The sequence below is a fragment of the Dipodomys merriami genome, unplaced genomic scaffold, assembly GCF_024711535.1.
Source record: "Dipodomys merriami isolate MVZ:Mamm:240054 unplaced genomic scaffold, mDipMer1.0.p SCAF_332, whole genome shotgun sequence".
Taxonomy (NCBI): Eukaryota; Metazoa; Chordata; class Mammalia; order Rodentia; family Heteromyidae; genus Dipodomys; species Dipodomys merriami.
Genome location: NW_027204849.1, coordinates 201,390 through 221,493, shown reverse-complemented (window position 1 = coordinate 221,493; position 20,104 = coordinate 201,390). Strand labels below are relative to the sequence as shown.

Below are 20,104 nucleotides of genomic sequence, written 5' to 3'. Positions count from 1 at the left end.
CTTACTTTCTGTAGGAAATACTAGCTATGGCCCTTACTGAAAGCTCTAAAGTCTTTTTTGTTGAGTAGGAAGCTTTCAAAGACAATAGCCTACTTGATTCTGACTTATATATTGCACATGTATTACAAATTCAAAATCTCCTTATACTGAAACTTAGCCTTCTCCCTTAAATCTAGCCCTCCTAATGTATTTAGTATCTTAAAAAAAATAGCATCGTTTCTGTGACCACCTAGTCTCCCACATACTCTCTTTACTATCCTCACAACTAATTATATTTAATATATTCTCACAATTCTGCCCATTAACGAGCTCTCAAACCTTTGTTCCTCAGTGGCTTAAGTAATCCCTGCTGCCATCATTTCTCATTACTTCTCCTCCAATCCCCACCACCTTCTAGATATAAGGATCTTGAAGTTAAAAACTACCACCACCAAAACCTCTTACTCCTCATACCATTCTCACTAGGATTCTTTTAATCACTTTTTCTACCTGTTATTCCTATTTATTTCTAAGAACCTAATGAGTGCCTTTATTCTAGGAAGCCTTCTCTAAAGGATTCAGATCTCACTTTTAGCCATAGTACTTTTAGTCTCTGAAAAATTGGTGGATAATTACCCCAAACTGCCACTTGTAATACTGTGACATATGAATCTAGAGCTTTCTGACTCTCCAATCATACTGTGAACTCTTCAGTTTCATGAGGAAATGGTATTATTTTTAGGCAGTTCTTTCATTGTGTTGCAGATTCAAGATTTTGAATCAAAGAATATCCAGACATATGTTTAAGCAACCTCACAAATAAAATTCAAATGCTAAATATATAAGTTCAAAACTATGTTACACCTAGTATCATTTTATTGCCCCAAATAACTAAACAGCATGTAAATATGCACATTAATGCCAAATACTAAATTTCAAAATAATTAGCCATTCTTATATGAAATTCTCAAGTAAAGGTCTTGACTGATAACAATTTCACTTTCTCTATTTGAAACTAGAATTAACTAACAGAATCATTCCATACTTTTCCATGCATTGTTTTACTTCACTCTAGAAATTTAACCTTCTCCTGCAATTCTGAACAAATCTCAAACTGAATACAGATGAGTTCAGAGAATGAACTCTAACATAAAGTATACCAGAAACACAGTCCAGATATTTTGCTAAGAGCTTGGCATTATTCCCTAACTGAAATGAACAGGTCCTTATCAAATCTCACATGGAAGATGATTCCCCAAGAGCAGTGTTGATATATGTGGGCATGTGTGTGTGGTATTGGGGGTCCTCATGAGTACACTAAGCAATTTTTTATAAGAATGGATGAGCTAGTTGCAGCTGTCTCTTTTTCATGCTGTCTCTTCCACTTCTACTTTTTATCTTGAGTTGAAACATCATAAGGCCCTCTCCAGAGGTAGTTGTTCTAATCGGACTTCTCAGATTTTGGAATGTAAGCTGAAATGTCTTGACCTGGTCTCAACTATTGTGTTATAGCAACAAGAAAAAAAAAGGCTAAAACAACCTCTAAACACTGTTACTACCACATTGTACACAACATCCATGATGCCTCACTGTTCTACCTATCACTAACAAAAACCGCTTGCAATTGAAATGTCATCCTTTGTTTAGAAGACAGAACAAGATATGAACCTATGAAGAAATGGGAGGGAAATGGATTGTCTCAGAATTCTAACTGAGGAAATATTATATATGATCTGAAAGGATTGAATGCCACTTAGTTCTGAGGAGTTTTAATAAATAGCTCTCTTAGGTTAAAAAAAATCTTTAGGTTGTCTAAAGACTCAAGAGAATGAATGAACAAAGTATGAGTTAATTCTTGATGACAGGTTTCCTTTTTCCCTCCCTCCTTTTCTTTTTTATAACAAGTGCTAGATGGAGACTGAGTCCAGGACCCAAGGTTTGCCAGGCAACTAACTGTTCTACTCTTGAGCTACTTCTAGCCCTTTGTTTCTATATTTAATTTTTAAGATGGGACCTTGTTTACTTTTGTTTAAATTGGTCTCAAACTCAAGATCCTTGTACTTTTACCTCCTGAGTAGGTGGGAATACAGACAGAATTAACATATCCTACAACTATGAAATCCATGTATGTTTTTTTTTCTTAATTTGTTTTTTCCATCAGTTCTCTATACTTCTTTTTATGTTCATTTTTTTCTCTTTATTGGGAACCCTTCTAATTACAGACAAGATGGGAATAAATAAAAAATAAGTGTTAGATTAGTTAAAATAGTTCAATAAGGATAAATGTCTAGCCTCTTTTGTTGTCAGCCTCCTGGCGAGAAGTGTGTGTTAGGACCCCAAATCTCTGGTTAGAGAGAGCTGAAACAATTCCCTATTGTTTGGCTGCCATCTTACTTCCTTATGTCTAGATTTTTTTTTTTTTTTTTTTTGTCAGCCATGGGGCTTGAACTCTGGATCTGGGCACTGTCCCTTAGCTCTTCAGCTCAAGGCTAGAGCTCTACCATTTGAGCCACAGCGCCATTTCCAGAAGCAATTTATATAGTGAGTGTTCTAAAGCAACTGCAGTGATCTTGATGGGAGATAGCATGAAACAAGACAAAGGAGTAGGAGGCCATTAATACCTTAGTGGGACTTAAATGAACAAATATAAGTGAGGCACAATGAAAAAAACTAAAGGAAAATTATCTTTAGTAACACTCTAATTGTCATGGGGCAATGTAAAATATATAGTACAAATAAGTACAAATTATAATACACTATACACAGGAGAAATTACATCTGACTTAAGGTATGCATTCTAAACACTTCACAGAAAATACAAGAAAATTAAGGACAAGAGTAAATTATTTGCCTTATAGTCAGTTACTGTTCTAAGTAACATCACAAATTTAATGGGCAGAGTTTGGTAGAGGTGTGTAGAATGTTTGTACATAAGCAAAATAGTAGTTGTAGCTAGGATTTAATTTGATGGGTTATTATTTTGTTAAGATGCTCTGATCTGTGGAGTCACATTTACAAGTAAATGGATAAGCTGATTCCTATCATAGCATGTAACATCTGGACTTTAACCTCTCTTCTTCCCACAACTCTCAAACATACCTAAAACTGGAATCACTGACATGTAACAGAGCTATATGAAGTAAATTGTAACAGACTGTTTATAGTAGTTTACAAATAGTACTTCTATAATGTCAGATCATTGCTTGTGGATCCTTAACTCATCTATCAAATATCTTAGGTGACCAGGTATTATAATATGTCACTAGAGAGAAAACAGTAATCAGGAACCGTGACCTGGTTCTCCTTATAGAAAGATCCAATTAACTTAGTGAGAGAATGCAACTTGCAGCAAATTGTAAAAGAATGTTTAAAGAACTTGAAAGTAAAACTACTGATCACCAATGTAGTACAGAGCCTCCTAATACCTAGGCTAGTGAGAAGTTTTCTTGAAGGAAGGTGAGAGAGTAAGTAGGTAAGTTGAAGACACATATTGATGGAAGAGTAGGAGAGGATAGGAAGCAGTTGCTAGGTAATACACACTCCATGGTCTGGTGAGAGATAACAGTATATGAAATAAACAAGCGACTCCAGTTTTCCATTTCTACCTTTTTGTTCTCCTAGTAGAGCAAATATTGGGAAATAAGCCTAGACAAGGAAGTGCCTTGTTAAAGAACATTCAGGACAGACTCTACCTTAAAAGCAAGAGGAAAAGTATCAATTATGATAGATTTTAGAAAGAACAGTCTCAATGTAAGGTAGAGATTTGATTGGAAAGGGAGAAAATAAAAGAAACTAGTTAGCAAAACTCTATGGTAATCTCAGGCCAGTTAAGATACTGGCCTGAACTTAAAAGTACTTCAAGTGGAAAAGTATATAAGGAAAGGAAGGAGTCAGAGATGCCTTTCAAGTTTCTGACTTGGGATTCTGTGAATGTCCCTGTTCAATGGCCATGAATTCCCCCTATCCTGGCACACACACTTCCTTACATTGTGACCCTGTCATTCCTTCCATGTAGAAAGGGAGTCTATTCACTCATCTTTGAAACATGGACATAGCTTGTGACTTGCTTTGACAAGTACTACTTGATGGAAATGACACAGGTAATTTTCAAGGCAAGACCACAAAGCTTAACCTTGTTAAGTTTTTGCTTTCCTGAAGCACTGTCCCAAGACTATTGTGAAGTCTGTAGTCTACTGAAAGTGAGAATTCACAAGAAGAACTACATGGTCAGAGCTACCAACTATAAATGATGATTCTCTTATACTTTGCAATTCAGCTGACTAGTTCCAAAGTGTTTAAAGGAGGCCAGAGAAATAGGAGCAACGCTCCCCTGACACACAGAAGGGTGAAAAAAACAAAACTTTTAAGCCACTAAATTATTTTTTTTATTGGGGAGGAAGGTCTATACAGTAACACCAATTTTCAAAGAGTCAAATTAGGGAAAGGCAGCTTGTTAGGGGAGCGATATCCCAGTAATTTCCAGATTTACCAAGTCCCTGAACAACACAACTACATTGGGATATTCATTAGAGACTAAAAAGAAACTGAATTTTGGGCAAGTAGCCAAAAATAAAAAAGGGATACTTTGAAAACTCCTTCAGACATGATTGCACAGGACTTTTAAGTCCTAACTCCTCCAAACCTTCGATGTATCCATTAAAGTCAAGTCGTGTGGGGAGAAAACTTTTCTGCCATCTCAGCAAAGAATGAAAGAATGAAGCTGGCGCGCAGTGCCTCACATGTTACCATTCACACAGCACAGGAGTTCGTACGTGGACTACAAACTCCTTGTAAGTTAACTTTAGGGAGGGAGGGGAGTCGATTTTCCTGTTTCAAAGATTAAGAGCACAGGGATGTGTTAACGGAGAAAATCGAAATAAAACCAACCAACCAGGAAGGGGGCTAAAAGAACACAGGAATTGCTCGAATGGACCAAAAGCGTGAGGATTTTTTCCTTTAAGATGCAGAGGCCTTGTAGGGATGGGCGCAGGGTGTCTTTCTGCCCAATTTAAAAGAAACCTCCACTCCCTTTCCAGCTTCATGGCCCCAACCCCGCCCCGCCGTGGTGATGAGGGCCGTGCAAGCGACCAGGTCCGCAGACGGACAGACCCTCAAGCCCGAACTACAGCCACGTCGCCCGGCGGCCAGGGCCCGGCCCCTCCCAGGCCCCCCCTCCCCCCGGTGCGGCTCCCACGCGGGACGCCATCTGCCGGCCTCCTCCTGTCCGGGCCTCCGGGTGACCGACACTCACCGCCTGAAGCACAGTCGCCAACAACAACCGCAACCCACACGCCGGCCCGAGCCACCCGCCCTGCCCGGCCGCCATCGCTCTCAACTATCGTCAACCTCGGGGATGCGCCGAGGACCCCAGAGCTAGGGGTGTCCCTTCCAGAGCCTGACTCGAAACAGGACGCCAAAGGCCGCTGCCATCGACTAGGTTATTCAGGAGAGACACACATTAACCAACGGAATGTAAGAACTTCGGGGTGACGGGATGCAAAAACAGTCGTCTGGGGCTTTCAATTACTCAAATCAGGCACTGTCCTAAATTCCCCATTCTTGCGCTGGCTTGAACTCCTTCCTTTCATTCACGACATTTCGTCAGGCAGCCACGAAACCCCGCCTCCTCCAGTTTCAGCCCTGCCTCTTTCTATAATTTGAGCCAATCGCATGTCGCTTTGGTTGAGCCTGGTGGAAAAGGAACCCAACCGTAAACCGAACTCTGAGCGGAACGCCTGGGGTTCTTGCAACCAATGAGCAGCACCGACTCGGAGAGGGGGGGTGGAGCCTGTGGTTGCCGAGCAGCGTACGTAGATGCGCGCGCGTGGTGGCCGCGGGGGATGGGAAAGGGGCGGGGCCGAGGGCGGCGCAGCCGCAGCCGCAGCGCTGGTGGAGGGGCGCGCGTCCGCCAGCCGTGGAAGGTGGGAAGGCAGCCGGCGAGGAAGGCGGGCGGGCCGTCGGACGTACTGGGGTCGAGAACTGAAGCAGTTGAGGCAGCCGACGGAGTCCGGCATCCTCCTCCTCGCGCTGTGTTTGCTGCGCGGGCTCTTGAAGGAGTGGGTGGCAGCTGAGTCGGCCGGGCAGAAGCGGACGCCGGCGGGGTCGGTGCTGGCGCCTGGGGGCGGGGGACCGGAGAGGCGAGAAGGGGGGTCGCTGCGGCGGTGCGCTGCCCGGCGCGTCCTCCTCGCCCCTCTCCCGGCTCGGCGGGCCCGGGGCCCCGCTGCCCGCCTCCCCCCCCCCCCCGCGGTATGTCTTGATCCCGAGCGGCGGGTTTCATGGGGCTCCTCAGGATTATGATGCCGCCCAAGTTGCAGCTGCTGGCGGTGGTGGCCTTCGTGGTGGCGATGCTCTTCCTGGAGAACCAGATCCAGAAACTGGAGGAGTCCCAGTCGAAGCTAGGTGAGGGGCTGAGTGGTTTTTGGATGGGACCGGGTCCGGGAAGAGTGGGCGTTCGTGTCCCGTGGGGTCTGGTTCCAGGGGAGGGGGGGGTGGCTGAGGTTGGCGCTGGGGGAGCATCTAGAGCGCGCGCTCCGGCTCCCGGCCGGGTCGAGCCCCGGGCGGCGTTCGCAGCCCGCCGGGTCACGGGCCCGAGGTGGCAAGGGTCGCCCCCGACGTAGCCGTTCCGTGGGGAGGGGAGGGGGAAAGCGCGAACTCTGGAGAGCTAGCTGGTGCTTCTGGACTCCTCCAGAAAGCCGTGAGAGAAAGGCTCGACGAGCCCCAGCTCGCGTGTTCCCGGAGCATTCCAAAGGGGGAGCTCGGCGGGGGTCAGGGAGGGAGGGGGGGCGGTATTCGAACTCGAGGTCTGGACACCTTGGGTAGAGAATTTCGCGGGGGGGGGGGTTTGGCGGGAAGGTGAACGGTGGAAAGGATGCCCGGGAATTGGTTGGAGATGCCGGGAAGGCTGGGGAGCGAGAGGAGGAACTGCACTTGCATTTATTATTAACTGGAGTTGGGCTCTTGCGTTGAGGGGGGGTGAGGGGGAAGGACCTTACCGGCTGGCGGTGGTGCTGGGCTGGGCAGGTGGGACTGGGGAGCCAGGGGAAAGCTTTCCCGGAACGGCGAGGCATCCGGGATCGAAATGCCTTCTCAGTGGTTAATGTGGGTTTCAGAATCGGGTTGTGTCTGCGCGCTGCTTCGCGGCCGTGTTTGTAGTAGTGAATTTAAAAGAGGAAGGCACACACTGAGACGAGGGGTTTCTAGTGAGATGACGTTTGCGGCAGCAAAAACACTGTACGGAGAGGTAGCCATATGGCCAAGTACCTTAAGCAGTTAACCATGTCTCAATGAGGGAAGGGATCTGAGAGGCAAAGAGTTGGAGTGTGACATTGTGAAAACCCACAAGAAGGCACAAACAGCAAGGGTGTTCGGAGTTAGTGGAGAACTTGGGCCTTTAGCATGGTGCAGATGAAGACGTGAAGTTTCAGAGTTGACAGTAATGCATTTTGATTTAAAATGTTCACGATCCTTAGGAATCTGCCCAAGAGGTTGTAATGTGAGTATGGAAACGTCATGTGTTTTCTGCAAACAGGTTCACCTCACCATCATCTTCAACACCTTTTGAAAAGCAAGCAAAAGAAAAAGTACCTTTAGCAGCGTGGAGAAGAGCTAGTTGTTGCTGTAGATGCATTGTTATTTAAGTAGAGTAGCTGATGAGCTGTAGTTTTTTAGGCATTGAGGAAAGCTTTGGAAACATTGTATTAAAGAACACCCAAAGAGAAACTAAAGATACTCTCAATTCTCAGTGCTAAAGTAAACTTTGAAGAGCTCTCAATTTATTTATTATAAACATTTATTTATTAATATTCATTTAATGATGAACTTGGATGTTGAACAAAATGCTTTTTCATTTGGAACCATTTATGCAGTATTGGATCATTTTCTAGCCTCTATGATCAAGAAGAAAGTGATTCATCTTAAAAGTTGCAAGTAACTTAAAATAAAAATTTGTAATTTTTATTGTATTGCTATTTATATTTCTCTAGAATTAGTTTCTTAGATTCATTATAGTAGGTTGAAATGACTTAAATTGTTTCGTCCCTAACATTTTTTTCCCCTGTAGTACTTGCAAGTGATTTTCATAGACACAACTTGAATAATTTTATAAAGTAGTTATCTAAAGACATACAATGCCACAGGTTGAATGAACATAATGGATGGGAGTGTGGCTTAGTGGTGAAGTGCTTGCTTAGCATGCAGGAAGCCCTGGGTTCAATTCCTCATCACCACATTAACAGAAAAATCCAGAAGTAGTGCTGTGGCTCAAGTGGTAGAGTGCTAGCCTTGAGCAAAAGAAGCTCAGGGACAGTGCCCAGGCCCTGAGTTCAAGCTCAAGGACGGGCAAAAAAAAAAAAAAAAAAAATATATATATATATATATATATGAAAGAAAATTCCATTGGGACTATTAAGAATCAAAACAAATAGTTACATAAAAAACAGTAAATATGTATCAAAATAATTCTGAAAAATAATTCAGGACCAGTTGTGGGGGTGATTGCCATAATCCTAGTTCTCAGGTGTTAAAGCAGGATGACCATGGTGTGTTCAAGGCCAGCCGCGGAATACATATCAAAAAGCTGTCAAGAACTCAAGTGCAAAATACCTATAAATGTTTTACATCTGAAGGTACAAGCAAAATGACAAAATATATAGCTTTATATCAATTCAGTCTTTAATTTTTTTTCTTAAGATGGGGAGTGGTAAATTATGGTGGGATGGAATTGGGTCTTGTATTCTTTGGGCTGGCCCATAATTCCTAGCCTGGAGTGATGTTTCTACAGTAACTACAGGTGAGTTCTAATGAAAAGGGACATTGCCCATTAGTAATTTGACCCCTTAGTAAAGAAAGGCAGAAGGCATGTTTTGATAACCAGAATCTTTTCACTAGATTCTTTTAATCTGTGATACTTTTATTCAGTCTTCCAAGCATGCAATAAAAAGCTCTGTTTGTAGAAATAAGATATTGAGATTATAATTTTCCCAAGACCTTATTACTTAATAAGTACCACAGCCAAGGCTGGAATCAGGTATGTCTGATTTCAAGTGGAAGGCTCCTTAAATTATGCCACTCTGACTGAGATTTTTATATTGACCTGACATGAAGATTTGTTTGAATAGAATTTTTAAGTAGTAATACCAAAGAATGAGTATCATTTTGAGAAAATTCATTTCCTATCACAAATTGGTTTAGTGTAATGTCTCCCCTTGTTAATATCCATACAATGAGCAAAATTATATTATTCAAAGAAATGACTGAAATAGCTTATTTTGGCTAACAGAGAAGAAAATTTTTGATTGTTTTCTGTAAGTGTAAAATTATAAAGTATTTTTGTTTGGCCTTAAGAGAGAAGTATTGAACATTTTGTCATTAAAGGTTGCTTTTGTTGCTTTTTGGTTTTCTGCTATAGTGGATTACAGAGGACTGTATTGTCTGATAATGTCTTTAATGCACCTTGATTAAGACATTAGAAGACAAAAGTATATTCATAGTGAGACCTGTAATTGAAGTAGGTACATTCATTGGCCATTTGAGAAATTAATAATATAGATAAGTGTCTAAAAACTCCAACATTAGTTTCTTGTTACATAAATTCTCTCTTCCCCTCTTCTCCTCTCTGCTTTTGAGCTGGTATTGAGGCTTGAACTTAGGTCCTGGAACTCCTGATCATAGCTAGCACTCTACCATTTGAGCCACACTTTCAGTTCTGGATTTTTGCTGGTGAACTGGAGACAAGTCTGTTAATTTATTGATTGATTTTTAATTAACTTATTAAAATTATTTTCATTAATTTATTGTTTTTACTCATTGCATTTGCTGTTCTTATTTATTATGCTTGTACTGGGGCTTGAATTCAGATCCTGGGTGTTTGCTGTCCCTTAGCTATTTTACTCAAGGCTGGTGCTGTTCCACTTGAGCCACCCCTCTGCGTCTGGCTTTCTACTGGTTAAATGAGGATAAGAATCTCATGGACTTTTGTACCCCAGCCTGCTTTGACTCACAGTCCTCAGATTTCAGCTTCCTCTGAGTAGCTAGGATTGTAGATGTGAGCCACCAGCACTTGGCGATGAGTCTCTTGGGTTTGTTTGTCCAGCTGTCTTTGTCTTTTTGTTTTCTTTTTTGTTCAAGACACATATGATATTGCGTTATACATATTTTTCTGATATTTTCTTTTTTGCATTTAATATCATAGGCATCTTTCTAGTAGATATAAATTTGATTCATTCTAATAGCAGTAAAGAAGTCTAAATTATGCATGTACCACAAAATGTAAACCATTGTGATAGAAATAGAAATTTAGTTTGTGTTCAGACACCCTCAGCTCGTACCACCCATCTTTTTAAAGTTATTTATCTTTCTTGGTAAAGTTATTTATCTTTCTTGGTATAAAACCATACTTAAAGGTCTGTTTAGCTCCTTATGCGTTGATACCATTTTTCACTAAGACCTTTCTATATGTGGGATTGCTGGGACAAAGGATTCATAATTTTATGATTTAGTAGATTTGAAAATCTTTTACTGTCTAGGTTTTTTTTTTCCTAAAGGTTAGAGTAATCTGCACTGCCAGCATACATTCAGGAACAGTGGGAACTCTCAGCTTTTAACTTTTGCCACTCTGAAATTGTGAAATATGTTGCTAAATGAATTCATATTTCCTTAGTTTCTAGTTAGGTTATATTTGTTCACATTTACTGCTTTAAACTTGTTAATTCATTTTCTATTTTTATATTAGGTATTTTATTGATTTTTAGTTGCTTGTATTTTTAAAAGGTTAAAGTTAATAGTTCATCTAATATATATAAATATATATATACACACTATCTTTCTCCATGTTTCTTATTTGTCTCTTATTTATGACATGTCTTGCTTGTACAGAAGGTTTAAAATTTATACAGATTTATGAACTGAGGCCAGGAAGTTTCATATGTTGCTTAAGACTTTCCTGAATGAAGAGTACATATATTCTCTATATTTAATATTTTGATTTATTTTATATATTTATAAAGCTCTATAAATCATGCATATATTTATAGACATTTATTGTAATTTATTTCCTGGAATACTCACTTATGACAAAGAGTATATTAGAAAACAATCCATCTTTTCTCTTTATCGTAATTATTTTCTTTATATATTGTTTTCATATGTTCTTTGATTTTATAGTGATTGTATTCCACTAACCAGAGATTCTTTTTAAAGTTTATTTTATTATCTTTAAGTAGCTGTACAAAAGGTTTCAATTCAGCATGTCAGTTTATTAAGTACAATGCATCTTAATCAATGTTACTCCTTCATTCTCTCCTATTTATCCCAGATCCACCCACTCTATCATGTTAACCTTGTTCCATTTTCACATACGTATGTTGTTATTATGACTATATTCACATACCATTCCTCTTTCCATTTTTCTGCCTCTTCTTCCTGAGCTTACCTCCCTCAAATAAAACACATTTTGCACATTTTGGCTTCCTTAACCAGAGAGAGATTTTTTTTTTTGTGCTTCAAGAGCCCATTTAGATAGTTTTCCAGCCAGTCATAAATACTTTGAAATTATATGCACATATTTCATCAGATTTGTGGAAGAATATGTGATTCTCTTAATGGTTAAAAAAATCTCTCTCTCTATATATATAAACAGATACAGAGTACAGTTTGAAGGTCCCTAGTTGAAAAATCTTCAATCTGATACACTGTCAAATCAAGTTTTTTTTTTTTTTTTGTGCAGTTGTAGGATGTATGAATAAAATAATTCTGCTGCTGATTTCATGATGGTTATTTTCAAAATAAACCCACTAAAAGTATTACATAGAATTACATTTGGGTTATATGTATAAGGTATATGTGAAACAGTTTTGTGTTTAGATTTGGGTTCCATTTTCAAGATATCTTTCATGTGAACATTTCTAAATCACACTCTCTCTCTCTCTCTCTCTCTCTCTCTCTCTCTCTCTCTCTCTCTCTCTCTCTCTCTCTTCTCTCTCTCTCTAAAATTTGAGAGACTTGTAGTTCTAGGAAGCTCCCACCATGATGTACTTCTGCTTTACTACAACTCCTCAAGCAATGGAGCCAGCTGATCACTGACTGGACCAAAGTCTTTCCTCCCTTGGTTATCTCAATTTTTTTTCCTTTCTCTCAGCAATGAAAAGCTGACTAAAATTGGGATTTGTTGGAAACTTTTTAAGAGTTCTCTGTTTATAGACTTTATTACATTTAGACATTTAGGTCCATTATTTTTCTCAACTAGTTTTGCTGTGCTCTTTTCTCAGTTAGGAACTCAAATTATGCACATACTAAGCCAGATGGAATTGTACCACATGTCAGTGATGCTCTATTCAGTTTTTTTTGTAGTCTTTCAAATTTATGGATTATTTTGAATAACTTTTGTGGATATGTCTTCAATTTACTAATACTTTTACTCTATAGTATGTAACTGTAGAATAGTGGAGTAGCGCTGAGTTCAAACCCCAGGACAGGCAAAAATAAATAAATAAAACACATTCAGTGTATTAACAAAAAAACAATACCCTACCCTCCATTTCAACAACTTGATTGGCTCTTAAAAAAATTATCTCCTAGTTTTGTTCTTACTTGCTTTTTATTGAAAATGGAAGATTGTTATGATATTTCTTTTGATTTCCTTCTCTATTAATCTCATCATCTATGTCATTTCTGATTTGCTTTTCTGTTCATTATGGAACAAATTTTTCTTCTTCTTCTTCTTTTTTTTTTTTTTTACAAATTACCAAGACAATTTTTAACTGAGTGCCAAACATTGTGAATTTTATCCTGTTCATTCTGAATATTTTCCTATTCCTACTACAGATTCTTAAGCTATGTTTTGTGACATGTACATGTTATGTAGAACCAGTTGGAATCCTTTGAGATTACTTTTAATTTTGTTAAAGTGGATTATAGTAGCTTTTACTCTTGGACTGATTTTGCTTTATTATAGAGACAGCACCTTTATGGTTTCTTTCAAAGGTTTCTGCCCAGTTCCCTGTATATTACGATTTTTCTTTTCATTTTGGCTGATGGGAACACTGGTTGAGTGAATCTGAAAGAATCTGAAAGAATAATTCACCTACACCTTTTGAACCATCTTTTGAGGCCTTGATTCCCTGATTGGGCTCTGCTAAAAATTCTCTTTGAAGCTCCATCCTTCTCTGGAATCTGCCCAGCAAACTTAACTATCTTGTTCCATCCCCCAACATCTGATTCTAGGTCCTTAATTCAGTGAGCCTGTTGAACTCCTGAATTAAACTGAGCTCTTCTTGTGTGTATTGTAGCCTGGAAACTCTCTTCAGGGGTCATAGAACCCACCTCATTTTCTGAGTGATTATCATTCTGCACTAATTTGTCATTTAATATCTAATGTCTTAAATCTGTTATATGCTTATCCATTCTGTTTTATTTTGGGTCCGGTTGTGGGCCTGGACTCTGAGCCTGGGCGCTGCCCCTCAGCTCTTCAGCTCGAGACTAGTGCTCTACCACTTGAGCCACAGCGCCACTTCCGGCTTGTTTTTTGCTTATGGGTGCTGAGGAATCGAACCCAGGGCCTCAAGCATGCAAGGCAAGCGCTCTACCACTGAGCCACCTTCCCAGCCCTCCATTCTGTTTTAGTGTAACTGTCCCTGTTACTCTGTCTTGCTTGGATGAATCTTTGTGTTTCCAAGTTTACTTAAATAAAAGAAGTAAACTTGGGCCACTTACTATATTTTACAACTGAAAACAGTAGCTGGGTGCATGTGGCTGACACCTGTAACCCTAGCTGCTCAGGAGGCTGAGATCTGAGGATCATGGTTCTATGTCAGCCTGGGCAAAAAAGTCTGTGAGACTCTTATCTCCAATAAACTACTCTGAAAAAGCTGGCAGTGGTGCTGTGGCCCAAGTGGTAGGGCACTAGCCTTGAACACAAAGGGGCTCAGGGACAGTACCCCAGACGCTGAGTTCAAGCCCCAGGATGGGCAATAAATAAATAGTACTATAAATTGAAGGAACAAGTCATAATTTAGGTTTCTCCATTTCTTCATAATCTTTACTTTGGTTTTGAGCTCAATCCCTTTGTTAGTTGACAACTAAAAGTTAGAGGCAAGGCTTATTTAGTATAGCTGGATCTCTTTCTTTCCCCATGATTGTTTCAAGTGAACTTAGGTTAATTCTTTTAAGTGCTACCAATTTTATTCTGACTTTAAGAAACCAAGTTTTATTATATTCATTTAGATGCAGCAGAGGCTTAGGCTCTTAATCTTAGACTCTTTCAGACTTGCCAGTGAAGCATTTGGCTCCCAGAAATGGTTTCTGCTTTTCCTGTAAAAATGTGATTATTGAGCTAATTGGTCCATCCTTGCTAGGTGTGGATGGATGGATAGTGCTCTTTAGAGACTTCTTTTCTGTTGTATTTTTACAATATCCTTATTCCAAGCTAAATGATGGCAATAGTAGTGAGGGATGGTTGGTCCTTGTGCTAATATAACCAGTATTTTGCAGAAAGTGCATGTAGTTACTATAATTCTCAGGTGTCCAAATCTGTGATATGGATAGGTGTGATTCTTCTCTGTATGACTCTGGAGTAGCCAGGATTATGGGTGAGTGCCACCATGCTTGGCCATAATGACTTTGGAGTCCCATTAGATTTTAGTTGGGAAAGGGGAATTCTGTTGGAAACACCTTAAAAATGTGCTCATTGTGGTTATGGATTTGAGGTTAAGTCACTATTTAGGTGTACACTAACTCTAGGTATATTTATTTCTAATTATGTTATGATAGATTTGGGCTTAATGTTAGAAACATTGGCTTGTTGATAATCCAGTTTGCTGCTATGTATTTTCTATAGTTGGTAACAAAACAGTCTAAGAAATAGGCTGATATTCTAGTTTAACATTTTTCTGCTAAATTGCTTAGGAAGTTTTTGTATCACAATCTGCATAGCTTCTTTTTCAACAATGAGTTCTGCAGCAAGTACCCAAGTGCAGAATTACTATTGTGTTTTCAAAATAATGCCAATAAGTGTTTTAGTTAATAATAACTTTAAAATGAGGCATTTAAAAATTAGCTCTGTAACATAAACATCATAATAAAAGTCTTACAGTGATGAATTTTTGCTTAGTAAAGAAGCTACACATGTCTGTTGTTCTGTTAGTTTCCAAGATGCAATGTAAACATTTCAATGTCTTAAATATTCATTCAGTAGCAAAAATACTCTTAATTTCAATATAGGCAGGTAAGGTGAAGCATGGCGTAAGATTGGGTAATCACCTTAAAATAAAATTGACAGTTCTAGTTGTTGTGATATGTACCTACCCTAGTGATGGGGAGGCAGAGATGAAGATGGTGAGTTTAAGGCCCTCAGGGCTAGATCGTGAGTCATTGTTCCAACAAATTTTATTTATGCCAAACTGATTATTCAGCGGCAATTTTGATGCTACCATTCTTCATCAACTGATTTTGAAATTTAAAGTTATTCTATATTTTGATATTAAGAAACTTTTTGTAATTGCCAGTGTGTTAAATTTCAGTGTGGTTTCAGTGCTCTTTAAAATAAAACATACTCAACTCTTTCATAAAATGTTGGATATACACTCAGCAGAAAACTAAATTAGTTAACTCATTTTATCAGTTGAAGAGCTAATTAGAAAGTCTTGAGTTTCAGGGTAGATGATGGTTATTTCTGTAATTCCCAGCTACTTGGGAAGAAGAGGCAAGAGGATCAGCGTTTAAAAGGGAGACCCTATAGATAAACTAAAGCAAAACAAATTGGAGGGGTGGTTCAAGTAGCAGAGCACTAGTTGGAGCCCTTGAATTCACATTAGTACTGTGCAGAAAGGTGGGTTAGGCTCACTTGGCATGATCTTGAGGCATATTTAAATAGTTTCTTCATTTTCCTAAACAGGACAGAATAAAATCATTTACCATTATTTCTGGGACTTTTTTTTTTTTTTTAATCTTTGAAGGTTAAAAGAAAAAAAAAAGCAAACAAATATGTGGTGGTAGTTTAGTGTCTTCGAGTAGTTTTCACAGCAAGGAAGTTTAGAGCTGTTTGTGAACTTCTCCCCTGATCCTAGGACTTGGTAGTATCATTTAGGAATGATCCTGTCTGGGATAGTTAATAGATGAAATGTTACTGCATGCCCTTTTTCTTTTGTCCTAGGTTGGAATTTAGGATTAATTAATTCTGTAGCTATTTATAGTATAGTCTTCCTCATGACTTCAAGTTCCAGAGTTTTCCATTCTGACTTCCCTTTTATCTTGTTTTTGCCTGTCTTCACCTTTTGCCATTGGGCCTATTATTTACAAATGACACTTGCAACAGACAATAATAAACTGACAAATACTTATTATGTAGCAAGCCTATTCTGTTTTATATTATGATTTCATTTAATATAAATAATGCTTTTCTTTAAAGTTGCCATAAAGATAAATGAACTTCAGATTAGATAATGTGAAAATGCTTAAAAACACTATTGTTGCTTGCGGTTGTTGTGCTGCTGTAGACTGGATGAATGCCCATGTAGGAGTAGCACGTGCACAGGGTTCAGATAAATCAAATGGTACTACATGAGGTTCAGAACTGACACTCAGGTGACCTGTTCTCTAATGAAAAGAGTAATAATCACTGGCAATTCTGTGACTTGTTTCTAAAGATAGTAATGATTGGTTTTCATATAATTTCCTAGAAAATACTTGTTTTTATTTTTAACATTACTGAATGTTCATTCCTACTAATCCTTGCTAACCTGACAGTTAAGTATAGACATTTTGAGCTGTGATGGGAATTATACATATGCGCACACATATATATATATATATATATATATATATATATATATATATATATATATAGCTTCTTAATTGTTAGCATCAATAATAGCCAAATTAGTGAAGAAAGAAAGAACCCAAACCTGTTTCTCCATTTTTGAAAAGTTGTATGTGCTAATTTTTTTATGTTGTCAGTTTTCCCATGATGATTCACTGTCATATTCCCAAATGCAGAATAATATACAAGTATGTTCCACAGCCTTTATTTTGATTTAGGAAGTTCAGCTTTTCTTAACTTTTTTTAAAACTCATTACTGCATATTGAGTACAAAATTGAGGATAACAGAATTAGGAAACAATAATGAAGCTCTTATATGTGACCTAACCTTACTCCATTCTTATGTGAAATACAGCATTCTTTAGGTGAAAATGATGTCTTAATTTTTATTTCTGATTCAGTTTTCTTCTTCTTCCTCCTCTTCTTCTTCTTCATTTTTTTTTGCCAGTCATGGGGCTTGAGCTCAGGACTTGGGTACTGTCCCTGAGCTTCTTTTGCTCAAGGCTAGCACTCTGCCATTTGAGCCACAATACCACTTCCGGCTTTTTCTGTTTGTGTGGTATTGAAGAATCGAACCCAGGGCTTCATGCATGCTAGGCAAGCACTTTACCACTAAGCCACCTTCCCAGCCTTTATTTCTGTTTCAAAAGCTTAAGCATATGCTAGTCTAACTTTGGAGAATTACCTTCTCAAATAAAGTGACCCTATAATTTTTTAGTAGATGAAGTTTATTTTAAATATATAATTGTATAGGAGTATAGGTAGTTTGCTTTGCTTTTCTATTTAAACAATGTCTTAAGACATCTTAGGACATTTTCTTATACACTGCATTGCCAGTTTAACTTGAAAACTTTCAGTCCATTGTCCAACCAAATATGCAAGATTATGTATCCTTAAATAAATGAACAATTTTTCATGTACCAAAATTATACTAAATACTAATACTGGCACTTAGGGTAAATGTAAAAAAATGAAGCAGAGAATGAAAGAAGAGGCTTTTTAAGCTTCAAAATAAGTGATAAGTGTGGGCCATTTTCGAAAAATGACCAGTTAGTGGGAAATAATGTTTCTGTGGGAAAATAATGTTTCTGTCTTCAAACAGAAAATCCTCTGAAAGACAATGCTAAGTACAATGAACCCCATGACATGGACACACGAGGATTTTTTTTACTCATTCCTTATTGTCCATAGTGTACTACATACAATTTTGCAGAACAAAATGAATTATATGCACTGCTAGTGAAATCAACAACTGCCAAAATCTTGCCTAGTATATTAATTACTTCTGCATAACCATTACTAAAATGCTTGAGAGCACGACTTAAGGAAGCATTCATTCCATGATTTCAGAGATTTTTGGTTTGTAGGCCTTGGCATAGCCTAGGTCTATGATGAGGTAGAATATCACAGTGGCGGGAGCCTGTGGGGTAGAAGGCTCTTCGGCTCATGAAGAACAGCAAGCTGAGTGAGATAAAGGACAAGACTGGGCCCAAGTATAAATTTCAAAGGCATGGCTCTAGTAACCTACTTGCTAAAGTTTCCACTACCTTCCCAAATACTGTCATTATTTGGGGACAAGCATTCCAAACATGAACTTGTGGGGAACATTTCGTATTTATCATCATTTGGTGATATAAATATTTCTGAATAAAGTGATACAGAAAAATCGTAGAACTTTTAAGGTAGAGTTATGGTCAGATATACTGATTTATGGTTTGTAAAATTTGATTTATTTAATAAAGTATATTACCCTTCCATTTCTTGTTCTGTTTTAGCAATGTTACTAATAGAATGTAAGCAAGATAATCATTAAAACGTATGCACTGTAACAAATGGAGCTCTTTTCAGAGGAGGAGACAGAGGCAGTTAAAGTACAATTGTTTTGCCTAGACTACTATGATAAACCTGATTTCCTCAAAAGCTAGGTATAGCTCTAAAAAAAGATAGCATTATTATGGTGTGCTAATAAAATAATAGGACAAAGTATAGTACTATATATAGTACAACTATTTCTTCATGTATAAATTTCTTGAGGTTACTACTTACAAATAGTTGTTAGCTGGGTACCAGTAGTCTTAGCTACTCATAAGACTGAGTTCTGAGGATCCTGGTTTGAAGAGAGCCGGGCCTTCAAAATCTATCTCTCGTTAACCACCAAAAAGCCAGAAGTGGAGCTGTGGCTTAAGTGGTAGAGCCTTCAGTGAAAAAAATCCAAGGGATAGTGCCCAAGTCCTGAATTCAAACCGTAGCATTGGCATAAAAACAGTTATTAAAATTTATTATTTTGAAATTCCTTACTAGTTTTTAAAACCTTTTAAACTACACTAAATCATTTTTGTAGGCCATAGTTGACTAGTAATTAAAATTTTAAATTGTAAGAATAACTATAGAACATTTTGAAAAAACAAAAGTTAACCTTTATTATCTGAGATGATCAGAAAAGTAGTATTCTTGGCAAATTCTTTCATATGGATTCCTTAGAGTGATTTTTATATGCTTAGTTACAAACTCTTTTTTCTGTTTATGCTGCTTTTTGATGTCATGGATCTGTGATTTGTGCTTCTCAATTTTAGAAATTTTAGAAATTTTGTATTTACAAGTAGTACTTTAAGTATTTCTCCAATTCATTTCTCTTTGTTCTGATATTCTCATTATCCGTACTTATACTTTTAGTAGTTGACATGTCATTTTTGTGTATTCTGTTTTACTTTTGTAAATATTTGTCTTCAGTTTGAGAAAAGTCTATTGATGTATCTTCAGACTTGATGTTTTCTTTTTCCTTTTTTTCTGCTCTGTCCACTGATGAATCCATCAAAGATATTCTTCAATTCTTTGTTCTATGTTACTAATTTTTGTTGTTTTCTCTGCATTCTTATGCTTTCCTTGTCTCTGCTTGCATTATTCATCCTAAGTTTTACTTGTTACCTACTTTCTTCCATTAGAGTTTTTAACATATAAACCATACATTAAAAATTCTTGGTGTGATATTTCCAAAATATCTGTTTAGTTTTTGATGCTTTTGTTTTTCATACCATTTGTTTTGGCTTTTAGCATGCCTCTGTTTGTTAATAGCTGTATGTGGCATCAAATGGATGTGTTGTACTGTAGTGTGAGATTTTAGGTTTTGGCCAGCTGTAAGTTTGTGTTGACTATTGTAGCTTTGAAGTCAGAGGTTAAAATATCCTCAGCTTTATTTGTTTTAGTTCTTCTGTCTTTAGGTTTCTCTAATGACTTTTCCCCCCCTAAATAGTCTGAGTCTTATTCTTTAAGTTGTAACTCTCTTTATTATTACAGAAGTTTGTTAACATGAGGGGA

At 38.1% G+C, this 20,104-nt stretch overlaps 1 protein-coding gene and 1 pseudogene across 2 annotated transcripts in view; one reads left to right on the top strand and one right to left on the bottom strand.

Annotated features, from left to right (window-relative positions):
• The window catches only part of LOC138842250 (selenoprotein F-like), a 50,684-nt pseudogene extending 45,340 nt beyond the window's left edge, over positions 1-5,344 (bottom strand).
• A 535-nt stretch (positions 5,345-5,879) lies between these two features.
• Positions 5,880-20,104, top strand: part of LOC138842249 (heparan sulfate 2-O-sulfotransferase 1) — a 136,646-nt gene continuing 122,421 nt past the window's right edge. For both annotated transcript variants that reach the window (XM_070043399.1, XM_070043398.1), the window contains exon 1: positions 5,880-6,378. In XM_070043399.1, the coding sequence (XP_069899500.1) occupies positions 6,255-6,378 (124 nt within the window). In that variant the 5' untranslated portion in view covers positions 5,880-6,254. The remainder of the gene's footprint in view (positions 6,379-20,104) is intronic.